Genomic DNA, 23,390 nt, shown 5'->3' with positions numbered 1-23,390 from the left:
GATAAGTAGGGCAAGCTGTAGACATGATCATTTCAGAGGAGAAATCAACATTATGGATTACAAAATCATATTATGGATTATAGGATCATCAATAATGTCAAACCATAAGCTGGAAAGAACACAAAATACAAGAAAAATTTAACTCCAGGATTCCTTCGAAACAGAATTGTGGAGAATAACACTGCACAAATAAGGATCAAACATTGGACACATCCAGAGACAGATACTGTTGCTTGGAATCATAGGTAAATCACAGACAAGTTCCACACTGAATTGGATTGCAGTCAAGTTGTATTTTTGAGGTTTAGCGTGCTTACTTGATGTTGCTACTTGCAATAAAGTTTAAGCAATTATTTCATTATTGGATTGGTTATGAGTCTGAGAGATTCTTTAGGGAAATAGCTGAATGAAAAGTAGCTTGTGGTGATTTATCTATAACAACTGGCATTGTCTGAATGGCTTTGATCAGAGGTGACTTGAAGTTGGTCCAAAGTTGAATCTGCCAGCTTTGTATTCTCAAGAATGCAGCCTAAGCCCAATTTAAAACGGTCAGCTGTTCCTTTTGATGGCCAGGATTCAAGTGGGTCACTGAGGATAGAAGCAATCAAACCAAATCATTTTTTCAGATTCAATCAGGGCATTTTAGTTTTGTATTATTTAATTTGGCATTGCAACTTGACTTTAAAGTCATGGAATACAATCAATCTGAACAGAAGAGCTTATTTAAGGAATATTTGAAGAACAAATTGTCAAAGTAGATAGAATACTTGGAAGCTAGTGATGTCATGAATCCTGATGAATGGGATCATTTGTTCAACTCATTTTGGGAAAACAAGCACCCAAGGAGGACTGAGCTGATGGGAATTAATTATCCTTTTTGTGGGAGCTTGGGATATGAAATAAGTTGTAAAGCAGAGAAATGCTGAGATAAGAGAGTTGAAGTCAGAAAATGCAGAGCTAAAACAGTAACTTGATGCCCTTGAACTTGGCAATCAGAAGAGGCAGTTTTCCATTTGGAAAACACAGTATTAAAGGGAAAGATTAGATCCCTATAGATGGTCAATCAAGGGAGAACAGTTTGCCTCTCAAATTATAGAATTCTATTTGAGACAGTGAATAGAAATGCCAGGAAGGCACAAAGGCATGTTCAGGAGTCAGAAATTAAGCTTCCCCAACTTGAAAGTAATTATAAAAATCTCCAGTAAGCACTTAAAGTATTGCATCCAGCGCAGACTGAGCAACAAGGGAAGGATGCTGACTATTTTAGATGCTGATGAGAGATTGATGCCTCGAAAACACAGCTTCCCATCCAGAAAGGCTTGTGTTTTGGGACCTGGACAGAATTTAAGGAATCAAAGAGGCAATGTTGATTGGGAATCGGTTGAGGGTGAAACTGTATACAATGCATTGAGGTAGGAAATGTGATTATAATCCCAATCTTGGCACACCTCCAACACACTCAGACAGCTGTATCCACCAATAGCAGTCTGGTACAAGCCCAAAGTAATGGTAAAGATTTCATGAAAATCCAACAACAAAAATGAGGGTGAAGGCAATTGGTCAGTATTTGGGCCATTAACCAGGAATTTCAAAAAGTGTGATGTACAAACAGCAGAATTGAAACTGTGTTCGTTAAGGGTTTGGGTAAACTCAGCCATGACAAGGACTAAGACCTATAGAGTTTCAGAGGGATATGATGTGCCTTTCTGATATGCCTAAGCCTTAGAGGGACTGGAGAAAGAATTTAGCAAAAGCCAGACCCTAATCCCTACTGATTCCCTTATCTCTGTCATGAGCCTTAGAGAGGAGGGTTGGGGGTGAAGAGAAAGAAAGAGAAAGAGGAGGAGAGAGATAATAAGGAAGAATAAAATTTAAGTGGAAGAAGGGTCCAGACCTGAAACATCAGTTTTCCTGCTTGGCCTGCTGTGTTCATCCAGCTCTGCAGCGAGTTATCTCAGATTCTCCAGCATTGGCAGTTCCTGCTATCTTTAAGTTTGAACTGCAGTGCTTTGTTTGATAAAGTAAGAGGACTGGAGTAAATGTGTTTTTGGAGAAATAAATTTGTTGAAGTGTCTGTACATCATGGGATGTGGGCACCACTGGTTGGATCAGTATTTATTATACATCCAAATTGGCCCGGGGGTGCTGAAGTGGCAAACACATTGTGGGTCTGGAGTCACATGTAGGGCAGACCAGTAAGGATGGCAGATTCCCTTCCCTAGAGGACATTAGTGAATGAGATGGATCTTTTGAACAATTGGCTATGGTTTCTTGGTCACCATTAGACCGTCAATTCCAGGCTTTTTTTATTAGATTCAATTTCCACTATCTACCATGGCAGGATTCGAACCTGTGTTCACAGAACATTGCCTAGGTCTGGGTTAATACTCCAATAATAATGCCATGAGGCCATCAGTTTCCACTTGGAAGAGCAAAATTCATATTAGGAGTCTGTGTAAACTGATAAACTGTAAATAAGAGCAGAAATGACCTTGGTCCATTGTTTTTGAGCTTAAGATAAATGAAGATACATACAGTAGAGCCTCTACAGTGTGGAAGCAAGCCATTTTGTCCATTGAGCCCATACTGACCCTCTGGAGAGCATCCCACACAGACTCAACCCCTAACCTGTAGTGCTGCATTTCCCACATCTAATCCATGCAGTCTGTGCATCCCTTGATACTATGGTCAATTAAGAATGGCCCATACACCTAACTGCCCATCTTTGGACTGTGGGCGGAAACCTCAGCACTTGGAGAAAACCCACACAGACACAGGGAGAGTGTGCAAAACCCACCCACCTGAGGGTGGAATCAAACCCAGGTCCCTGGTGCTGTGAGGAATCTGTGCTAATCGCTGAGCCACTGTGCTGCCCCGGGTGAATTTTGGAATTTTATTGCTGCCTTTGTTTCCACAAATGAAGGACAGATTAAGCATTCAGGCTTCAGTGTGCAGTGGAAATGGACGCAATGAGTACAAGGTGACAATATACTTCTCTGGCACTCCGTGGGGCTACGATCCTATTACGGTCACCAACCCCTTGGTCAGAGACAGGGAAGTCTACATATTCCAGAGGAATAGTCAGTATTATGGATGAAAGAATCTGGAGGATCTTCAATAATGTCACACCATAAACTGGAAGGACAGGAAATACACGAAGAATTCAACTCTAGGATTCTTCAGTAGCGGAACTCCAGAGAACAACACCGCAAAACATTTGAATGTTGGACACATACAGAAGGGAGATGCTTTTTGAATCCCAGCTTATTTCCATTATTAATTGTGTGATCAGTTACATTATGAAATACAATATACTTCCTTGAGGGGTCTTATTTTGGTTGCTACATGGAATTAAGTTTAAGTGTATGTTTCAGTATTTGATTGTGACATTTTCTAATGCTGCCGAATTAAAGGAAATTCGTGGTAATTTACCCATCAACAACAGGAAATGCCAGAAACATTACATGAATACATAGGGATCTACGTGTACAGGTTAAAACTTCTCTAAAAGTGGCAATATAGTGAATAAGATGGTCAAGAAGGCATATGTAGTGGTTACTTTCAGGAGTTGGGACTGAGGATATAAAAATTTCCAAGTCATGTTGCAACTGCATTGAACTTTGCAAGGCCACAGGAAGAATGTTGTGTGCAGCTCATGTCACCACATTACCAGAAGGATGTGGACGTTTGGAGAGGGCACAGTAAAGGTTTACCAGGATATTGCCTGATTTGCAGGATATTACCTCTGAGAAGAGATTGAAAAAGATTAATTTGTTTTGAGTGACCTTTAAAGGCTGAGGGGTGACCTGAAATGATTACATTTATGAGAAGTATGGGCAGACTGGATGATTGGAATCTTTTTATTCCTAGTATATTAATGTCAATTACTAGGGAATATTGGTTTTGTGTAAAAGAGGTGAGGATTGAAGGAGATGTGAGAGACAACTTTTCTGTTACACAAGGGGTGGTAAATGCCTGGAATGTGCTATCAGAGGAGATGGCAGAAACTGATATGATTGCAATGTTTAACAGGCATCTTATCTGATGCATGACTAGTCAGGGAATACAGGGGGATGCACCAAATAGAGGTAATAGGTTTCTTGTGTAGAAAAGTGTTGTGTATCAGTATGGGCTGGAAGCCTTGTTCCTGACTTGGCACTGTTCTTTGTTCTTTGTTTTTAGATAAATAATCACACTTGTGTGAGGGAAGAGAAGCGGGGAGAGCAGAAGTGGGGAAAATACTTATTTCACAGCTAAGGGCCCTGTCAACCACAGTGGCAGGGAATCCTCTATTGTGGAAAAAGATGGACATATCTGAGGTACCCTGCAGAAAATGGCATCTTCAGAATAGATGTTATGGAGCCTGAGGTACTGAAAAGGTGCAATGGAATCAATACAGCAAGCAGAGTGTAAAAATGAATATTCAAGTTACCTGTGGGAATCATGGATTATAATAGATGTTGGTGACCACTAGAAATAGAAACAAAGATGTTAAGGAAGGGGAAAACGAGGAATCAGAAGTGGACAGCAGGGTGGAAAATGGAAGCAAATTGATATTGTTTTTCCTAACTTTGAATGAGAGAAGGAAGCAACACTGATGATGTTACTGATGTGGGGGTGAAATAGTTGGGGGGAGTGACCCCAGTAGGATTGGAACACAAAATGCTCCAAGAACCTTGCATAGAGTCAGGCCAAACTGGAAACAGTGCAGGTTCCCATGGTCACACATTTGGTTTGTAGAAAGTGAGAGGATATTATTCAAAGTGAGGACAAGTTTGGTCAGACAGAGGAGGATCCTGGTGGATATGAATGGTTCATGCCATTTTTCCTAGAAGCAGTGAGGAGCCATAAAACAACCTCAAAGGGTGGATGTATAAGGGAATTGCATGTGTAAAGGGTGAGGAAGAAATGGATGCTGCCCACAAACTATAACTTTTGAAATCGGTTAGGAAGTCATGTTGAGGTTGTACAGGACATTGGTGTGGCTTCTTCTGGAATACAGTGCCCAGTTCTGGTCACCCAGTTACAGGGAAGGATATTATTCAGCTGGAGAGGGTTCAGAAGAGATTAAACAGGATGTTGCTGGGTATGGAAGGTTTGATTATAACAAAAGGTTGCACAGGCGGAAACTTTTTCCACTGGAGTGAAGGAGTTTGAGAGGTGACTGTTTCAAAGTTGATACAATAATGAAAAGTATTGATAGAGTTAATGGTCATTGTACTTTCCCTAGAATTGGGGCTTTCAAGGGTAAATGTCTGTAGGAAGGATTTTATTGAATTCCAAAGTGTGTAGAAAATATTTACAAGAATGTGACAAAGGCTGGAGGTTATGAATTGTAAGGAGAGGCCACACAGGCTGGGAATTCTTAGCTGATTTGACAATAGGTGACAAAACAGGCTGTGATGAGGATATAGAGTTTACAGATGGATCTTAAGAGGCCAGGAGACTGGACCAGAATTGGGCCACAAGTAATGTCCACGGATAAGGCAAGAGATTTGCATTGGATAATAAAGTTTATTCAGGCAAATGATCTCCTTCTGCACTTTAATTATTCTGTGATACTATTTCCAGGAGAGGGCAGGAAAGCAGTAAATGTAATGTTATTTGTTTATTGAGTGTATTAAAGTTCCATATGATGTAATTGACTTTTATCACCTGGGCACTGACAGATCATAAATGGGACTTGCCTGTGGGTAGAGTTGCACTTCCCCTGAAACGCAGTGAATTCCCATTCCCTTAGAAATAGAATGAGATGGGCATCAATCCTCCAGATAAAGGACTTTTACTATCCCATTCTGGCAATCTTTGGTGTTCCTGGTAAGTCAGTGAATCCTTGTTGGTGAATTGTTGTCATTGGAGATGAAAATTTGGCGCCTGATCGATATTTTTGCATTCACCCCTCTTACACCCATGCTGTACAACCCCAGAGAAGATGGAATACAGTGTTTCAAATGTGCTTGTGGCAAGGGAGGTATTTGTCCGAGTGATGCAAATGGAGACTTGAAATTCCTTTATGTAGTGCTGGGCTTTCTCTCTCTGTCTCCCTGTGTTTCTCTCCTTCACTTTCACTCTCTCTCTCCCTCCATCCTGAGCCCTTTTATGGTACAGTGTCTGCTGTGGAGTGACACCTCTTTGATCACTGACATTCTTCAATCTGTCCCATGCTAGAAAGCAACTCCATGCTGTTTTTTGGAAGACGCTTTATGATATGCTTGTTGTGAATCAGGGAACTAACTCTTTCTGTGAAGACCCTTCTAATCATTCCTGACACCCAAATGCAGTGCTGAGACTGGCTCCATTGCATGACGTAGAACATTTTGGGAATACCAGAGTGCAGTTTATTGGAAAATGTGTAATGAAATTCATGGCAACAATTTCAGCCTACCACATCTAGCTTTATCTGTTGCCCTCTATCTTCCTTGACTAAGAGAAAAGTGATCAGTCCAACTCATATTAGGAATCTGCTTGTATCAGATATGAAAAGAAATAATAGATATATACATTCCATGTGGGCACAATAATGTTCTACTTCTCTGTCTGTTTCTTGCAGCAAATGTTATGACAATTCTCATTCTCTCCCGAGGAAATTGTGGCTTTCAAAATGTATCTCTGTCTACATAATGGGCATGGCAGTAGCAGATCTATTCATCATGGTCTTCAATGTGATAGTGTACTTGATAGTTAATTATCACTTTCCATATTCTTTTCTGTCTATCACCGCTGTATGTAAGTTTGTCTTGTACATAACTTTTGTTACTCTAGATATGTCAGTGTGGTTCACAGTCACATTCACGTTTGACCGATTTGTGGCAATCTGTTTTCATGACTTTAAAGAAAAGTACTGCACCAAGAGAATTGCAACGACAGTTATTGTAACATTTTCTGTCCTGACATGTTTGAAGGGTATTCCTATGTTCTTTTCATATGAAGCTGAAAAAATAATTAACAATGTACAATGGGGGTGCAGGACAAAAGCAGCTGTTTATAGAATACCCGCATGGTCAGGGTACAGTTGGCTGCAGTCAACGTCAGTAGTTTTGCTTCCTTTTGCTGTCATGACCTCATTTAATTCTTTGACTGTCAGACGTATTTTATTGGCTAACAGAGCACGTAAGGATCTCCGAGCTAAAGGCAATGAGTTTCAGAATGATCCAGAGGTGAAGAGTCGGAGGAAATCCATCGTATTACTCTTCACTGTGTCATCCAGCTTTATTCTGTTGTGGTTAACATCTGTTGGAAGTTTTGCGGCCACTCAACCGACTATCAAGCAGTGTTTATTATCAGGGTGATTACTCAAATCCTGGCTATATTGCCACGGAAACTGGATATCTGCTCATGTATTTGAGTTCCTGCACAAACACATGTATTTATGCAGCAACTCAGAGGAAATTCAGAGAAGAGCTGAGAAATGTTCTGAAGTCTCCTTCGAATCAATTTCTTGATTCTCTTTTTAAAAGATAGTGGACACAAAACCTCTCCAACAAATGTCATCTCATAACTAATACAAAATTTCATCTATTTTACTGTGTAAAAATGTTAATTGTCCTGAGAATCTGGCAATGGGAAATGTTAGAAATGACACAAATGATCTCAAATAAAAGCTGATGAAAGTGAATGAATTCAATCTGTTCACCTGACATGGCAGAACTTGCTGCAAGCTATCAGTGGGATCAAAGTAGGCCAATAGAAATTCATTAATGTCGAACTGTTAAAGTGTAATCCTGTTGAAATTAGCATATGGCTTCAAGGCAATCACATTGCTTCCATTTGGAAGCATGCCAGAAGCAAGAATCATGACTGTACTTTTGTTTAAGAAAGTCTCCGAGCAAATGAGATATTAAAACATATGCAAGTTTCTCTGGTATTTTCTTGATTCAAATGGCTATCAGTATGAGAGCTGCAAAGTGAACAGAAGTCTAATAAGCTATTAATAATCAAGAAAAGCTGCTGAGGTTTGTAAAGTCCCAGTGGGAAATAGCTGACCGACAGCATGACAATATGTGCTGGATCAAAAGAGAAAAATACAATTGTTGGGATGATGAGAATAGGTCTGAAATGTTAGATTGCGGAAAGAGAAATCTCTACTTTTGCACAGAGTGTGGGATTTTTCTCCCCCCTAGAATGGAAAGATGGAGTAATGGTAATGATACTGGATGAATACTTTTATCTACTTCCATTAATAACAGAAATAGAACTTTGTAAACTCCAGTTAAAATCCCAGCATGGTGAATGGGAAAGTAAATCTCAGTTGCATCGAAAGTGCAGTATTAAATTCTGAACAAAATAAAACAGAACTCACAGAGAGAGAAAAAAAGAAGGGATATGTACACTTTGTTCTGCTCTGTCATACTTTATCTAACTGGTAGAAGGCTCACCCTACAGTTCACTGAATGAGAGAAAGGATAATGAAAATATCTAAAAAGAATCTAGCCAACTTTGTGGAAGAAATGGAAGCATTCAGACTCACAGTAATTCAAGTAAAGCTCATACTTTTTACATAATAAGGGTCTTTCTTCAGTTTTATGAGGAAGATTTTTGTCACTTCATCACTTTGTCTCCCCCAGTAACAGACATTTTTCTCTTTCTACCTGGAATACACCTACTGCCACCGACCCTCTTGCAAAAATTCCATCCCCTATTCCCAAATCCTTCGTTTTTGTTGCATCTGCTCCCAGGATGAGGCATTCCACTCCTGTACTGCCCAGATGTCCTCTTTCTTCAAGGACCACAACTTCTCCCCCCGGGTGGCCGAGAACGCCTTGATAGGGTGTCCCACATTTCCTGCAACTCATCCCTCACAACCCGCCCCCACAATAACCGACAAAAGAGAATACCCCTCGTTCTCACACACCACCCCACCAACCTCCGGGTACAATGCATCATCCTCTGAAACTCCCACCGTCTACAATCCGACCCCACCACTAAAGACATTTTTCCATCCCCACCCTTGTCTGCTTTCCGGAGAGACCACTCTCTCCTTGACTCCCTTGTTTCCTCCACACTGCCCTCCAACGCCACCACACCCGGCACTTTCCCCTGCAACTGCAGGAAGTGCTACGCTTGCCCCCACACCTCCACCCTCACCCCCATCCCAGGCCCCAAGATAACTTTATGCATCAAGCAGATGTTCACCTGCACATCCGCCAATGTAGTATACTGCATCCGCTGTACCCGTTGTGGCTTCCTCTACAATGGGGAAAGGAAGCGGAGGCTTGGGGACTGCTTTGCAGAACACCTACACTCGGCTCACAATAAAGAACTGCACGTCCCAGTCGCAAACAAGTTCAACTCCCGCTCGCATTCCTTAGACGACATGTCCATCCTAGGCGTCCTGCAGTGCCATAATGATACCACCCGTAGGTTGCAGGAACAGCAACTCATATTCCGCTTGGGAACCCTGCAGCCCAATGATATCAATGTGGATTTCACCAGCTTCAAAATCTCCCCTTCTCCCACTGCATCCCAAAACCAGCCCAGCTCGTCCCTGCCTCCCTAACATGTTCTTCCTCTCACCCATTTCTTCCTCCCACCTCAAGCCGCACCTCCATTTCCTACCTACTAAACTAATCCTGCTCCCTTGACCTGTCTGTCCTCCTCAGACTGAGCTATCCCCTCCCTACCTCCCCACCCATGCTCTCCTCTCCACCCATCTTCTCCTCTATCCATCTTCGGTCCACCTCCCCCTCTCTCCCTTTTTATTTCAGAATCCTCTCCTCATCCTCCTTTTCTGATGAAGAATCTAGGCCCGAAACACCAGCTTTTGTGCTCCTAAGATGCTGCTTGGCTTGCTGTGTTCATCCAGCTACATACTTTGTTATCTCTTCCTCTCTTTCTCCATCCTACATGTTTTCAGCTATTGGAAAACTATTGCAATTTAACTGCCCTCAGTTTTAAGACCATAAGACTATATGACAGAGGAGCAGAAACTATGCCATTTGGCCCATCGAGTCTGCTCTGCCATTGAATGATGGCTGACAAGCTCCTGAACCACATTCTCCCACTTTCTCCCTGTAACCCTTGATCCCCTTCATAATCAAGAACCTATCTATCTCAGTCTTAAATGTACTCAATGACCTGGCCTCCACAGCCTTCTGTGGCAGTGAATTCCATAGATTCACCACTCTCTGGCTGAAGAAGTTTCTCCTTATCTCGGATCTAAAAGGTCTTCCCTTTACTCTGATGCTGTGCTCTCGGGCCCTAGTCACTCCTACAAATGAAAACATCTTCCCAACATCCAGTCTGTCCAGGCCATTCACTATTCTGTAAGTTTCAATTAGATTCCCCCTCATCCTTCGAAACTCCAATGAGTATAGTCCCAGAGCCCTCAAATGTTTGTATATGTTAAGCTTTTCATTCCTGGCATCATTCTTATGAACCTCCTTTGAATCCGCTCCAGGGCCAATCATCCTTCCTGAAACATGGGGCACAAAACTGCATGCATTTCTCCAAATGTTGCCTGACTAGAGCCATATAAAACCTTAGGTGTACATCCCTGATTTTATATTCAAATCCTCTCAAAATAAAAGCCATCACAGTGACACAGTGGTTAGCACTGCTGCCTCACAGTGCCAGGGACCCGGGTTCGGTTCCAGCCTCAGGCAACTGTCTGTGTGGAGTTTGCACATTCTCCCCGTGTCTGCGTGGGTTTCCTCTGGGTGCTCTGGTTTCCTCCCAGGGTCCAAAGATGTGCAGGTTTGGTTGATTGGCCATGCTAAATTGCCCGTAGTGTTCAGGGAGATGTGAATTAAGTGGGTTATAGGACGCTGGATCTGGGTGGGATACTGTGAGATTCAGTGTGGACTTATTAGAACATAGAACATAGAACATAGAACAGTACAGCACAGAACAGGCCCTTCAGCCCACAATGTTGTGCCGACCATTGATCCTCATGTATGCACCCTCAAATTTCTGTGACCATATACATGTCCAGCAGTCTCTTAAATGACCCCAATGACCTTGCTTCCACAACTGCTGCTGGCAACGCATTCCATGCTCTCACAACTCTCTGCGTAAAGAACATGCCTCTGACATCCCCTCTATACTTTCCACCAACCAGCTTAAAACTATGACCCCTCGTGCGAGCCATTTCTGCCCTGGGAAATAGTCTCTGGCTATCAACTCTTTCTATGCCTCTCATTATCTTGTATACCTCAATTAGGTCCCCTCTCCTCCTCCTTTTCTCCAATGAAAAGAGACCGAGCTCAGTCAACCTCTCTTCATAAGATAAGCCCTCCAGTCCAGGCAGCATCCTGGTAAACCTCCTCTGAACCCTCTCCAAAGCATCCACATCTTTCCTATAATAGGGCGCCCAGAACTGGATGCAGTATTCCAAGTGCGGTCTAACCAAAGTTTTATAGAGCTGCAACAAGATCTCACGACTCTTAAACTCAATCCCCCTGTTAATGAAAGCCAAAACACCATATGCTTTCTTAACAACCCTGTCCACTTGGGTGGCCATTTTAAGGGATCTATGTATCTGCACACCAAGATCCCTCTGTTCCTCCACGCTGCCAAGAATCCTATCCTTAATCCTGTACTCAGCTTTCAAATTCGACCTTCCAAAATGCATCACCTCGCATTTATCCAGGTTGAACTCCATCTGCCACCTCTCAGCCCATCTCTGCATCCTGTCAATGTCCCGCTGCAGCCTACAACAGCCCTCTACACTGTCAATGACACCTCCGACCTTTGTGTCGTCTGCAAACTTGCTGACTCATCCTTCAATTCCCTCGTCCAAGTCATTAATAAAAATTACAAACAGTAGAGGCCCAAGGACAGAGCCCTGTGGAACTCCACTCACCACTGACTTCCAGGCAGAATATTTTCCTTCTACTACCACTCGCTGTCTTCTGTTGGCCAGCCAATTCTGTATCCAAGCAGCTAAGTTCCCCTGTATCCCATTCCTCCTGACCTTCTGAATGAGCCTACCATGGGGAACCTTATCAAATGCCTTACTGAAGTCCATATACACCACATCCACAGCTCGACCCTCATCAACCTTTCTAGTCACATCCTCAAAAAACTCGATAAGGTTTGTAAGGCATGACCTACCCCTCACAAAGCCGTGTTGACTGTATTTGATCAAGCTATGCTCTTCCAGATGGTCATAAATCTTATCCCTCAGAATCCTTTCTAACACCTTGCAGACGACAGACGTGAGACTTACCGGTCTATAATTGCCGGGGATTTCCCTATTTCCTTTCTTGAAGAGAGGAATTACATTTGCCTCTCTCCAGTCCTCAGGTACGACTCCAGTGGAGAGCGAGGATGCAAAGATCTTCGCAAGTGGCGAAGCAATTGCATTTCTCGCTTCCCAAAGCAGCCGAGGACAAATCTGATCCGGGCCTGGCGACTTGTCAATCTTAATGTTTGACAAAATTTTCAGCACATCAGCTTCGTCTATCTCTATCCATTCCAGCATGCACACCTGCTCTTCAAAGGTTTCATTCGCTACAAAGTTGGTTTCTTTCGTAAAGACAGAAGCAAAAAACTCATTTAGGGCTTCCCCTACCTCCTCAGGCTCCACACACAAGTTCCCTATGCTATCCCTGATCGGCCCTACTCTTTCTTTGACCATTCTCTTATTCCTCACGTAAGTGTAAAATGCCTTTGTGTTTTCCCGGATTCCTTCTGCCAAGCCTTTCTCGTGCCCCCTCCTGGCTCTCCTCAGACCATTTTTGAGCTCCTTCCTTGCCTGCCGAAGGGCCTGTTTCCACACTGTAGGGACTCTGTGATTGCATTTGCTTTCCCGACTGCTGACTCAAGCTGCGGGTTTACCTTGAGAGAATCCTAAGCTATAACTCTCAAATCTCTTTGCACTTCAGAATTCTGAATTTTCTCCCCATTTAGAACATAGTCCATGCTTTTGTTCTTCTTACCAAAGGGATGACCTCACATTTTCCCATGTTGTATTCAATCTACCACTTCTTTGCCCACTCTCCTAACCTGTCAAAGCCCTTGTGCAGCCTTGCCATCACCTCAATACAACCTGTCCCTCCAGCTGCCTTTGTATTGTCTGCAAACTTAACCAGAAGGCGCACAGTTCCTTCATATAGATCATTAATGCATAATGTGAAAAATTGTTCCCCCAACACTGACCCTTACCGAACACCACTTCACACCGGCTGCAAACTTGAAAAAGACCCTTTTATCCTCACTCACTGCTTTCTGCCAGACAGCCAATCTTCTATCTATGCTAGCACCTTGCTTCTAACACCATGGGTCCTTATCTTACTCAGCAGCCTCCTGTGGGGCACCTTGTCAAAGGCCAGATAGACAACATCCATTGGCCCTCCTTGGTCCTCCCTGCTTAATACTTGCTCAAAGAATAGCAGATTTGTCAGGCATGACGCCCCCTTGATGAAGCCATGCTGACTTTGCCCTACTTTACCATCCATTTCCAAATTTTCAGAAGTCTCATCCTTTACAAAATCTTACCCATGACTGACTTAGGCTATTCGGCCTGAAATTTTCTGTTCTTGGCCTTACTCCCTTTTTTAACAGCGGTGTCACGTTAGCAATTTTCCAGTCCTCTGTGACCCTCCCTGACTCTAGCGATTCCTGAAAGATCACCACTAACGCTTTCACTATCTCCTCTAGAACTCTGGGGTGTGGTCCATCTGGTCCAGGTGATTTATCCACCTTCAAGCCAATTAGTTTTACTCGCACCTTTTCCATGGTGACTCCAACTATGGTTTTTTTTTAGCTTTTGCGGTTCCTCAATTCTATCCACACACATTCTACACCATCTGACCCTACTTCATTCCTTACAATTGATTTAATTTCATTTCTTACCAATAAGGCAACCTAACCCCCTTGGCCGAGGTGACTATCTTTTTGATAGGAAGTATAAACTTGGATGTTCAGTTCCCTCCTTGTCAGTCCAACTGTGCACACAATGATTAGGTTAGATTAGATTCCCTACAATGTGGACACAGGCCTTTCGGCCCAACAAGTCCACACTGCCCCTTGAAGCATCCCACCCAGACCCATCTCTCTATAACCCACCCACCCCTGAACACTACGGGCAATTTAGCTTGGCCAATCCACCTAGCCTGCACATCTTTGGACTGTGGGAGGAAACTGGAGCACCCGGAGAAACCCACGCAGACACGGGGAGAATGTGCAAACTCCACACAGACAGTCGCCCGAGGTGGGAATCCAACCCGGGTCCCTGGCGCTGTGAGGCTGCAGTGCTAACCACTGAGCCACTATGTCGCCTTTCATTTTATAAAAATGACAAACAGCAGTGGCCCCAAAACAGATCCTTGTGGCACTACCTGAGCTCCAGCATGAACATTTCTCATCAACCACCACCCCCTGTCTTCTTAGAGATAGCCAATTTCTGATCCAAGCCGCTAAATCACCCTCAATCCCATGCCTCCGTATTTTCTGCAATAGCCCACCATGGTGAACCTTATCAAACGTTTCATTGAAATCCATATGCACCACATCAACCGTTTTACCATCATCTACCTGTTTGGTCACCTTCTCAAAGAACTCAGTAAGGTTTGTGAGGCATGATTTACCCTTCACAAACTTGATACAGTATTTCTAAAACAAAAATAAATTGATGCTCATATTGATTTCCAGTATCTGCAGTACTTTGACTTTCATCAGCAGAGGTTTATTCTATTTGAATTTCTCGAGTAAAAGTACAATGAGATACAAACACGCCGCTTGTTTGAGATATTGCGGTGGACTTTTCCTGTCCTCTAATGCAAACAGCACCATACCTCTTTCAGCCTGGATCACAACTGGCCCTCCATTTAACACATGTTCACAGCTTGCACTTCTCTTGCTTTTGTCTCTGTTAAGAGTCTTTGGACAAAATTCTATGTCGGCAAACTCAAATCACTGGAACCTGCCTCTAAAATGCCCAGTTGCTTTTATCATGAATGGCTTCAATCATTGATGTCATTGGGTATTTCACCAGTTTCCTGAGTTGCTCTCTAAACCTTGACTGAGTAGCCACATAAATAAAGGTATTTGTGCAGCAACTTAAATTCCGCAGCATAAGGCCGACACGTTGAAATGTGAATTCTGAGTTGTTGTAATCCCTTGTATTTGCACCAGTTGTGTTATAATATAAGAAATGAACGACATACACCAACCACAGAAGGATGAAGCTGCCAGATACACTGAAAAGCAAAATCATCGATTTCTTTCTGCTCTTCATCTCTGGGTCAATATGATTCTGTGCTTTTCTTCCGCCCGTTAGTCCTTTACGAACACGACTGGCCACTAAGATGTGTCGGACAGTCAAAACATTGAGCAACAGAATTACAGTGAAAGGTAGCAATGGATTCATAATCTTGTCAAACCAATCAAATCCTATCCACCCCGGGTCAGTATAAAAGTTTGGTTTGATATAACAGAGCCATGGGATATTGTTGATTACCTCACCAGCTTCCAGTGTAAAGTAAAGGGGGACACTTCTCAAACAGAACAGAATACAAGTTATTGATAAAACCAACAGGGTTACTTTCTCAGTGCAGTACTTTGTTTTCAGTTTTTGGCAACAAATAGTGATAAATCGATCAAAGGAGAAAGTGACGGTGAACCAAACAGAACAGTCAGTTGCTGCACACCTCAGGACATTTATAACACTGCATACAGGTGTAATATATAGGAAAGATCCCGGGACATAATAATAAAGTACGCGCCACAGCATGACCTCGGTGATGATGACGAGTAGGTCTGCAGATGCCATGGAAACCAGGTACCGAGAGGTGCAGGTGCAGAGGCCACACTTACCCTGGGACAGAATGACAATCGCCAGTAAATTAACTGTTAAAAAAAAGTGAGAGGAAACAAAACACAATTATAATTTATTTGTCAATGCACTCTGTATCTGACTGAAAGAGGGGGGATGGAAATTCAGCATGTGAAAAAACTGATCGATTTCAAAAGGATACATAAAACAAAATATTCAGTCCGAAATGCAATGTGCTAAGATTCCACAGTCATCTGAATTTAAACTTGCCATTCCATGATACTGATTATAACAAACAGAGTTAGTGAAATAAACCATCCAAAATTCCTTACTTCAAAGATCAGTCATCAAATGGACCAGACTCTCAGTGAGGTCAAAGTTATGCCCTGAATGGATAAGAACCCTGTGCGAGGATCGGAGTTAACTATCCCCGGATTATGTCTATCCCATCAACAGTTCAGATACCATCAGAGTCAGAATCTTTCTGGTTTTTGGAGTGACAATGTTCAATTTGTTACAATTTTGTACAAGCTGAGATTCTGCCTTGCCTTGCTGTGGACCTTTATCTTGAATCTGAATTTAGGATTCATACACATTGCTGATGATAACCAGGACTACCCCGATGTGTCCATACACTCTCTAGATTCCATACATTGAAACATGGAAACATAGGAATTAGAAGTGAGAATACGCAACTCAACCCTTTTAGCCAACTCCACCATTTACCATGATCATGGATGATCTTATACTGGTCTCAACTCCACCTTCATCCCGTCACCTATATTCCTCTATCCCATTTCTCATCAGAAACTGATCTATTCCTTCTGGATGTTGTTTATTGATTCTGCTTCCAACACACTCTGGGAAAATGAGCTCCACAGATTCACAACTCTCTGGGAGATGTGCTTTCTGCTCAGTTTTGAACCTATCTCTCCTCATTCAATATCTATGCCCTCCTGTTCAAGACTATCCTGCAAGGGGGAAGCATCTGCTCAACATCCACCTTATCAATTCCCATCAGCATCTTCTATACTCCAATCAGACTCCCATCATTTTTTTGAACTCCTGTGACTAAAAGCCGTAACTGTTTAACTGCTTCTCATATATCAGCCCCTTTTGTCTTGGAATCAACATTGTGACCTCTGCTGAACTGCCACCCGTGCCACCACGTCCTTCCTCAAGTCAAGAGAACAAAACTGGACACTGTACTCCAAGTGTGGTCTCACCAATGCCTTATGCAGTAGCAACAACACTTCTTTACTTTAATAATCCAGTCTTTTTGGAATAAATGTCAGGTTTCCATTTGCCTTCTTTATTATATGCTGCACCCGCCTACCCACTTCCTGTGATTCATGCACAAAGATGCTCAGATCCCTCCATACTGATGCACTTTGAATCTGCTTCCAATTCAAATAATAATTTGCCCTGACATTTTTCCAGCCACAATGGAAAATTTTGCACTTATATACTTCTGGATCTTGCATGATTCAGTAGAATTTGAATTAGAATATCCTTCATGGTTGGATTGGATAGATCACTCAGTCTCATAAACTCAAATTATGGCTCCAATTTACTTATGCATTTATAGCAAAGATCATTTAATCACAAGAACCAAACTCATGAAACAATGTTGGTGCCTCCTTCCATGCAAAAATGTCCTTCTGTGAACAGTGACCAAATTATTTTGCTGCAGTATTTTTCTGACATTATAAGTCATAAATTCAGGTTTTGCTGCTTTGTTAGTGGGCACATCCACATATTGAAAAAGAAAATTTTCTTGTACACTCTTAACAAATCCCTCACTATCCAAGGCCTTAACAGTATGGTAGTTGCAGCCTATGTTTGGAAAGTTGAAATCTCCTGCCATTACCATCCTATTATTATTACAGATATCTGAGATCTGACAAATCTGCTTTTCAATTTATTTCTGACTATTGGTGGGTCTGTCGGACAGTTAGGTAATCTGACCTTTCCTATTTCTCAGTTCCTTTCAAATAACTTTGCTGGATGTACTCCCCATAATATCCTTCATACACAGCTGTAATATTATCCCAAAGCAAAAATGCTCCTCCACCTCATCTCTTGTCCCCCTTTCTATCCTTCCTGTAACATCTATGGGGTTGGCATGGATCAGATTGGACCAACCGGTCTCCGTATAAACCAAAATAACTGCAGATGCTGTGAATCAAGAACAAAACAAAGTTGCTGGAAAAGCTCAGCAGGTCTGGCAGCATCTGTGAAGGACAAAAAAGAGTTTATGTTTCAGGTCCGGTGACCCTTCCTCAGAAAGGTCTGTCCCCATGCTGTGGCACTGTATGATTCAATGTCTCCATGTGAATCCTTCTCCCATACACCAGCTCCTTCGCCACACAATCATTTGCTGTATCTACCTATTTCTACTCTCACTAACACTTGGCATTGGCAGTAATTCAGATATTGCTACCCTCAAGAACCTACTTTTCAACCTCCTGTCTAGTTTTCTATAGTCTCTCATCAGAACCTCGTTATTTTCTGTTCCTGTATTGTTGGTTCCAATCTGTTAAATGAGCTTCCTGCTCCTAAGATGCTGCTTGGCCTACTGTGTTCATCCAGCTCTACACTTTGTTATCTCCTATTGGTCACTCTCCCTTTCGAGAATTTTTGGCACCCTTTCTAAGACAACCTGAATCCTGGAACCGGGGAAGCAATACACCCTTCTGATGTCCCAATGTCAGCTGGAGACATGCCTGCTTGTGCCTCTAACTGGAGAGACCCCCATCACAATTGATCACTTCGAAACTGATATACCTTCATGACAGTAGAGCTAGTCTCAATACTAGAAACATGGCTGTTGGTTCTACATTCCGCTGAAAGTACATCACCCTCAACATTTTCCAAAACAGTACGCTCGTTTAAGATGGGGATAGCCACAGGAGAATCTGTATTACCTGCTTAACTCTTCTACTGTTCCCAGAGATAACTCATCCACCTGATTGCACATGAAGTTTTTCCATCTTCCTAAAACTGCCATACATTTCATAGCCCAACTCCTGTATATATCTCATTGCCTCTAGGTGCGCTCGAACCTAACTATGCAATATGATTGGAATCATAACCAAATACACTTTGTATAGGCGTAATCATCTGGAACATTGAAACTTTCTCATCTCCCATTCTGACTGCACGAGCACATTACACTACTGAAGACCATCTTTGTATCTTAACAATCTAAAGACCCAGAAAATATTGCAGTCTTACTGCTCTAAAAGCACTGCTCTTGTATAACTTGACACTTATGTTATATATTTTAAGAAAGTTTAGTCAATGGATAGATTTCAATAAAGAGATAAGCAAGATTTCTGTAGATTTACAAAAAAAGGTAAGATTGCTCTATAAAAAAAGAACTTGGTTCATCCCCTGCTGTGAGCAGTTCTGCAGTTAGCTGTGAATTTCACTCTGTCTATTTTTTGTTCAGATTGAATTCCAATCTCCAGAGATACTTGAAAGTAAACTGCAGAGGCAGTCAGCTGTGGAAATTCATGGCCTGGTCAGTCAGCACTGCTGGTTGACTGCTCCTTTTTTCAGCTCCCATTTGGTAAGTCCTCTCACAATTCTTTCCATTTTAGAAGGACATTTGTTTTGATTTTTTTAATGGAGTTCAAAATAATGCAATAAAGCAAAAGAGATCTGCATTCCATACCCTCACACACCCTGTCTGAATACATTACAAGATATCACACTTCCTTTTGAATGGGAATGCAGTTTACACACAATATCCTATGCTCTTTCAGACCTGATGCTGCCCTTTCCTTACCATTCTTCAAAAATGTGATGAAGTGGCAGAGTAGGAGATCCTCTGTGGGTTGATGGCTTAGGCAGCCCTTCCCACACCTCCATTTCGAGTCCTGCTCAATGGTTTGTTACCAGACTATGGGACAAGAACATCCTCCTACAATTAAGAATTAGACTACCCAGAGTCCTGCTTCTGCTTCTTTGAGTCAGAACATGTAGCATGATGGGAAATCACTGACTAGTGTTGACTTTTAAGATCTCCTCGAGAAGAAATGTCATATCTCTCTCTCTCTCTGTCTCTCTCTCTCTCTGTTGCTGTCTCTCTCCTACTGTGATCTATATTTATCATGTGGAATTGCACAATAATGACACCCCATTCCCTCCATCTCTGTGGTCATTGTTTAGGCCATCCTTGTTGAGACAGTTGGTCATGTATCCTCCAACCTGACTTGAAGATAAACCTGCAGAAGAGGTGAACAAAGATGTATTATGTGTGATTAAAACTCTGAAGTTATTTTTGTAACTTTGCTCCTCATGACTGTGATTAGTCAGTAATTAGCATGTCAACAAAGATGTAAATCTTGAAACTTACTTCAAATCTGATGCAGTTAGGAGACTGTTGAAAACATTCGGGGCTTTGGCAAAGAGAAACAGAGATTCTTCCCAACCATGCATCAGGATGAGAAGATTTGTGTTTGTAATCTTTCCAACTAGTGTAGAGACAAACAGTGGGACATAGAAGGAAGCAAGGTGAACATCAGCAATCGGATGGGTTGCAAAGGAAACTCATCACGTTGCAAGAAGATTGAATTTTCAGCATTTGCATGTGAATGAATGAGTGCATTCTCATGTCTGAATGCCTGGAATTGGGACCATGTGGGAAACCTGATAAATGGTAGAATTGCTCAATCATAGAGATATATAATGCAGATGAGAGGCCTTTCAGCCCATTGAGTCTGGGCCACCAAACTGCATTATTACCTGCATCAGTCATACATTTTTTTACACGAGACTCATAGCTTTGAATGTTATGACATTCATTCAAGAGAATTTTAAAAGTGATCAAGTTACCACCTCAACTATCCTCCTGCTCAGTGCATTCCAGATTCCCACCACGCCTGAGGTGTAAAATACTTTTTGTCCGATCCTTTCTAAACCTCCTGCCTTTCACTTTAACAGCATGCCCCCTTGTTATTGACCCTGAGACTAGGGGCAACAGCTGCTCTCTATTCACCTTGTTCATCCCTCTCATAATCTTATCCACCTTTATCAGGGTCCCCCTCAACTTTCTCTGTTCAAACGAAAACTGTCTTAGCATATCCAGTCAGTCTTCACAGTTAAAATGCTCTATCCAAGGCAACTTCATGGAGAAGCTCCTCTGCACGCCTGTCATTGCATTAATATCTTTCCTATAGTGTGATGACCAGACCTGCACATAGTATCCAGCTGTGACCGAAACTAAGAACTGTACAGCTCCAACATGATCATCATGTCCTTGTAATCTGTGCCATGACTGATGAAAGCAGGTTCCCGATGTGCCTTCTTAGCAAACCCATTAACTTGTCCTGCCATTTTCAGGGATCGATGAACAAGCAATTCAAGAGCCTATTGTTCTTCTGAACCTCCTTCTATCCCAGCATTCACTCTGTGCTCCTTTGTAATGCCCCTTGTTCTGAAGTGAATTGCTTCAAGTTTTGGAAGCCTTGGTATATGAGTTTACAGCCCATCAGACCAATATGTGTACATCTTCCTGTAATCTAGCATCTTGCTCCTCACTGTCAGCCACCAGGTTAATGATCATGACAGCTGTAAACTTACCTATTGTCCTCCAACATTCTCATTCTGATTATCACAAACAATAAAGAAACCAGCAACGATCCTGTGTTATATCACCGCAGACCAGGCTCCGTTCACACAAACAGTCCTCCAACACACTCTGCCTCCTGTCACTACGGCAATATTGACTCTAACTTGCCACTTTACCCTGGATCCCATGAGCTTTTCATCCTCAGTTTCCAATGTGAGGTCTTATCAAAATCTTTGATCTGCATCAACCATCCTACCGTCTTCTACACATTTGGTCACCTCCTATAATATTTCACTAGATTTCTTACGCATGACCTAGGCCTGAATGTGCCATGCTGACTATCCCTGATCAAACCCTACCTTTCAAAATGGAAGTGACTTTTCATCAACATTATCTTCTCCAATGGTCTCCAGTTCTGCCTCATCTATCTTTATGACTCTCCTTGAAAACAACATGAGATTCCCTTGAGTCCTCTAACACCTCCTCTGTGGGCAGAGAAAATGTATAAGTTTGGGTTAGGATTCCAGTGTATCTTCAACCCTGATCTCCCCCAACAGCCGTGATACAACCAATCCACACCTGCAGATTCTAAATCTACCAAAAACAACCAATACTTCCTCGCTTCTTATGCCGATCTGCTCAAGAATTCCACAATCAAGCTTCTCAAATTCTGTATACTCATCCTCCTTCATCTGATTAAAGTATTAATTATTAAGACAGATTAAAGTATTCATTTAATACTTTACCAATGCCCTCTTGCCTTCATGCATAGATTGACCCTTTGGTCCATAACAGATCGTAATCTCCCCTTGTGGATGTGAGTTTGCTCACTGAGCTGGAAGGTTAGTTTTTTGGACGTTTCGTCACCATTCTAGGTAACATAATCAGTGAACCTCCAATGAAGCGCCTGTGTTAGCTTTAGCGGGACATAACACCAGCGCTTCATCGGCGGCTCACTGACAATGTTACCTAGAATGGTGACGAAACGTCTGAAAACTAACCTTCCAGCTCAGCGAGCAAACTCTCATCCAGAAACTCAACCTGAGCTACAAATCTTCTCAAAACTCGCCATCTCCCCTTGGTTATTGTTTTTTTCGTTATATAATTGTACAACATACGGGGCTCCTCCTTAATCTTGCTCACCAGTTGTTTTCTCATACCTCCTCTTTGATGTCCTAATTTCCTTCTTTGGTTTGCCTCACACTTTCTATGCACCTCACTGTTTTGTTTTGCCCCCATTGTTCCTTTCTATCTCGTCCTGAATATTCTTAGACAACTGATGTTCTCGGCGCTTGTTTTTCTTACATTTAACCCAAAGGAGAACATATTGGATCTATTGCTTGACTCTCCCAGAAATACATGGTGAGTCACTGTGTTCAGGTCTGCTCCCATTGGCTGACTTGTCATCAGTCCAGAAATTTCTAGTGGTAGATAATCCTAGCAATAACTTCACTCAAATCATTGTTCTTCACTAAGGTCTGTTTCAGCAGTTGAATGTGTTTCTCCTCAGGCAATAAACTGATGTGAGAACATATGACCAAAATACACAGCATTTGTGAGGAGCTGAGATGATGTACTGAAATAACCCCTTTAATTCAGTACAGTTGAACAAACAATACAATGTCACATAATGGGTGTCTTTATAAAGGTGCTTCGCAGATTCATTTGCGAGAAGATCAAGGACAGAATAACACGACAATCCATTTGGATACAAACTTACACAATGGCAGGTGTAGCATCTACTTACCAGGAGCTCCTATAGCAACGAGGATCAGGTAGTAAATTTTCTCGATGCCATCAACTGGATTGTGCATTTTTGCATGAAGTGAACTCTCCGTTTGAGAGGTAAGCAATCAGTTTTCATTGAACCTTGTGTGATTGCATTAGATGTTATTGCATTTATATGCTGTGGGAGCTCCATGGGGAATATGGGAATATTGTGATTGCAGAAACTCTCAATGTATTTATTTTAAATTAGGCACAAATCAGCAGAGCAGGTAATTCTCTGTTGCTGAGATATATTTGGTAGTGCCGTTCACTTGGATAATACGGTTCACAACTGTGAACAAAGAAAAGTGATGTTTTTCTTTCCCCCCA

General features: G+C 42.2%; 1 protein-coding gene across 2 annotated transcripts; it reads right to left on the bottom strand.

Annotated features, from left to right (window-relative positions):
* Positions 1 to 14,684: 14,684 nt before the first annotated feature.
* Positions 14,685 to 23,156, bottom strand: LOC125446711 (probable G-protein coupled receptor 139). 2 transcript variants are annotated; one of them, XM_048520444.2, is made up of 2 exons: positions 23,041 to 23,156; positions 14,685 to 15,789 (listed from the first exon to the last, which is right to left on the bottom strand). In XM_048520444.2, exons 1-2 carry the CDS (start codon positions 23,105 to 23,107, stop codon positions 14,870 to 14,872), a joined length of 987 nt encoding a protein of 328 aa, XP_048376401.2. In that variant the 5' UTR covers positions 23,108 to 23,156; the 3' UTR covers positions 14,685 to 14,869. The 2 variants fall into 2 exon arrangements, with proteins under 2 accessions (XP_048376401.2, XP_059496180.1); XM_059640197.1 differs by having other exon boundaries at positions 14,685 to 15,757; positions 23,041 to 23,140.
* Positions 23,157 to 23,390: the final 234 nt, after the last annotated feature.

This window comes from Stegostoma tigrinum, chromosome 36 (assembly GCF_030684315.1).
Source record: "Stegostoma tigrinum isolate sSteTig4 chromosome 36, sSteTig4.hap1, whole genome shotgun sequence".
Lineage (NCBI taxonomy): Eukaryota > Metazoa > Chordata > Chondrichthyes > Orectolobiformes > Stegostomatidae > Stegostoma > Stegostoma tigrinum.
This window is presented reverse-complemented; position numbering and strand designations above follow the sequence as displayed.

Bases quoted from the DNA above. Each gene is read 5' to 3' on its own strand.
- LOC125446711 (XM_048520444.2), bottom strand. From the start codon at position 23,107: ATGCACAATCCAGTTGATGGCATCGAGAAAATTTACTACCTGATCCTC. The intron at 15,790-23,040 runs GTAAGTAGATGC...TTTTTTTAACAG, and splicing joins CGTTGCTATAGGAGCTCCTG to TTAATTTACTGGCGATTGTC.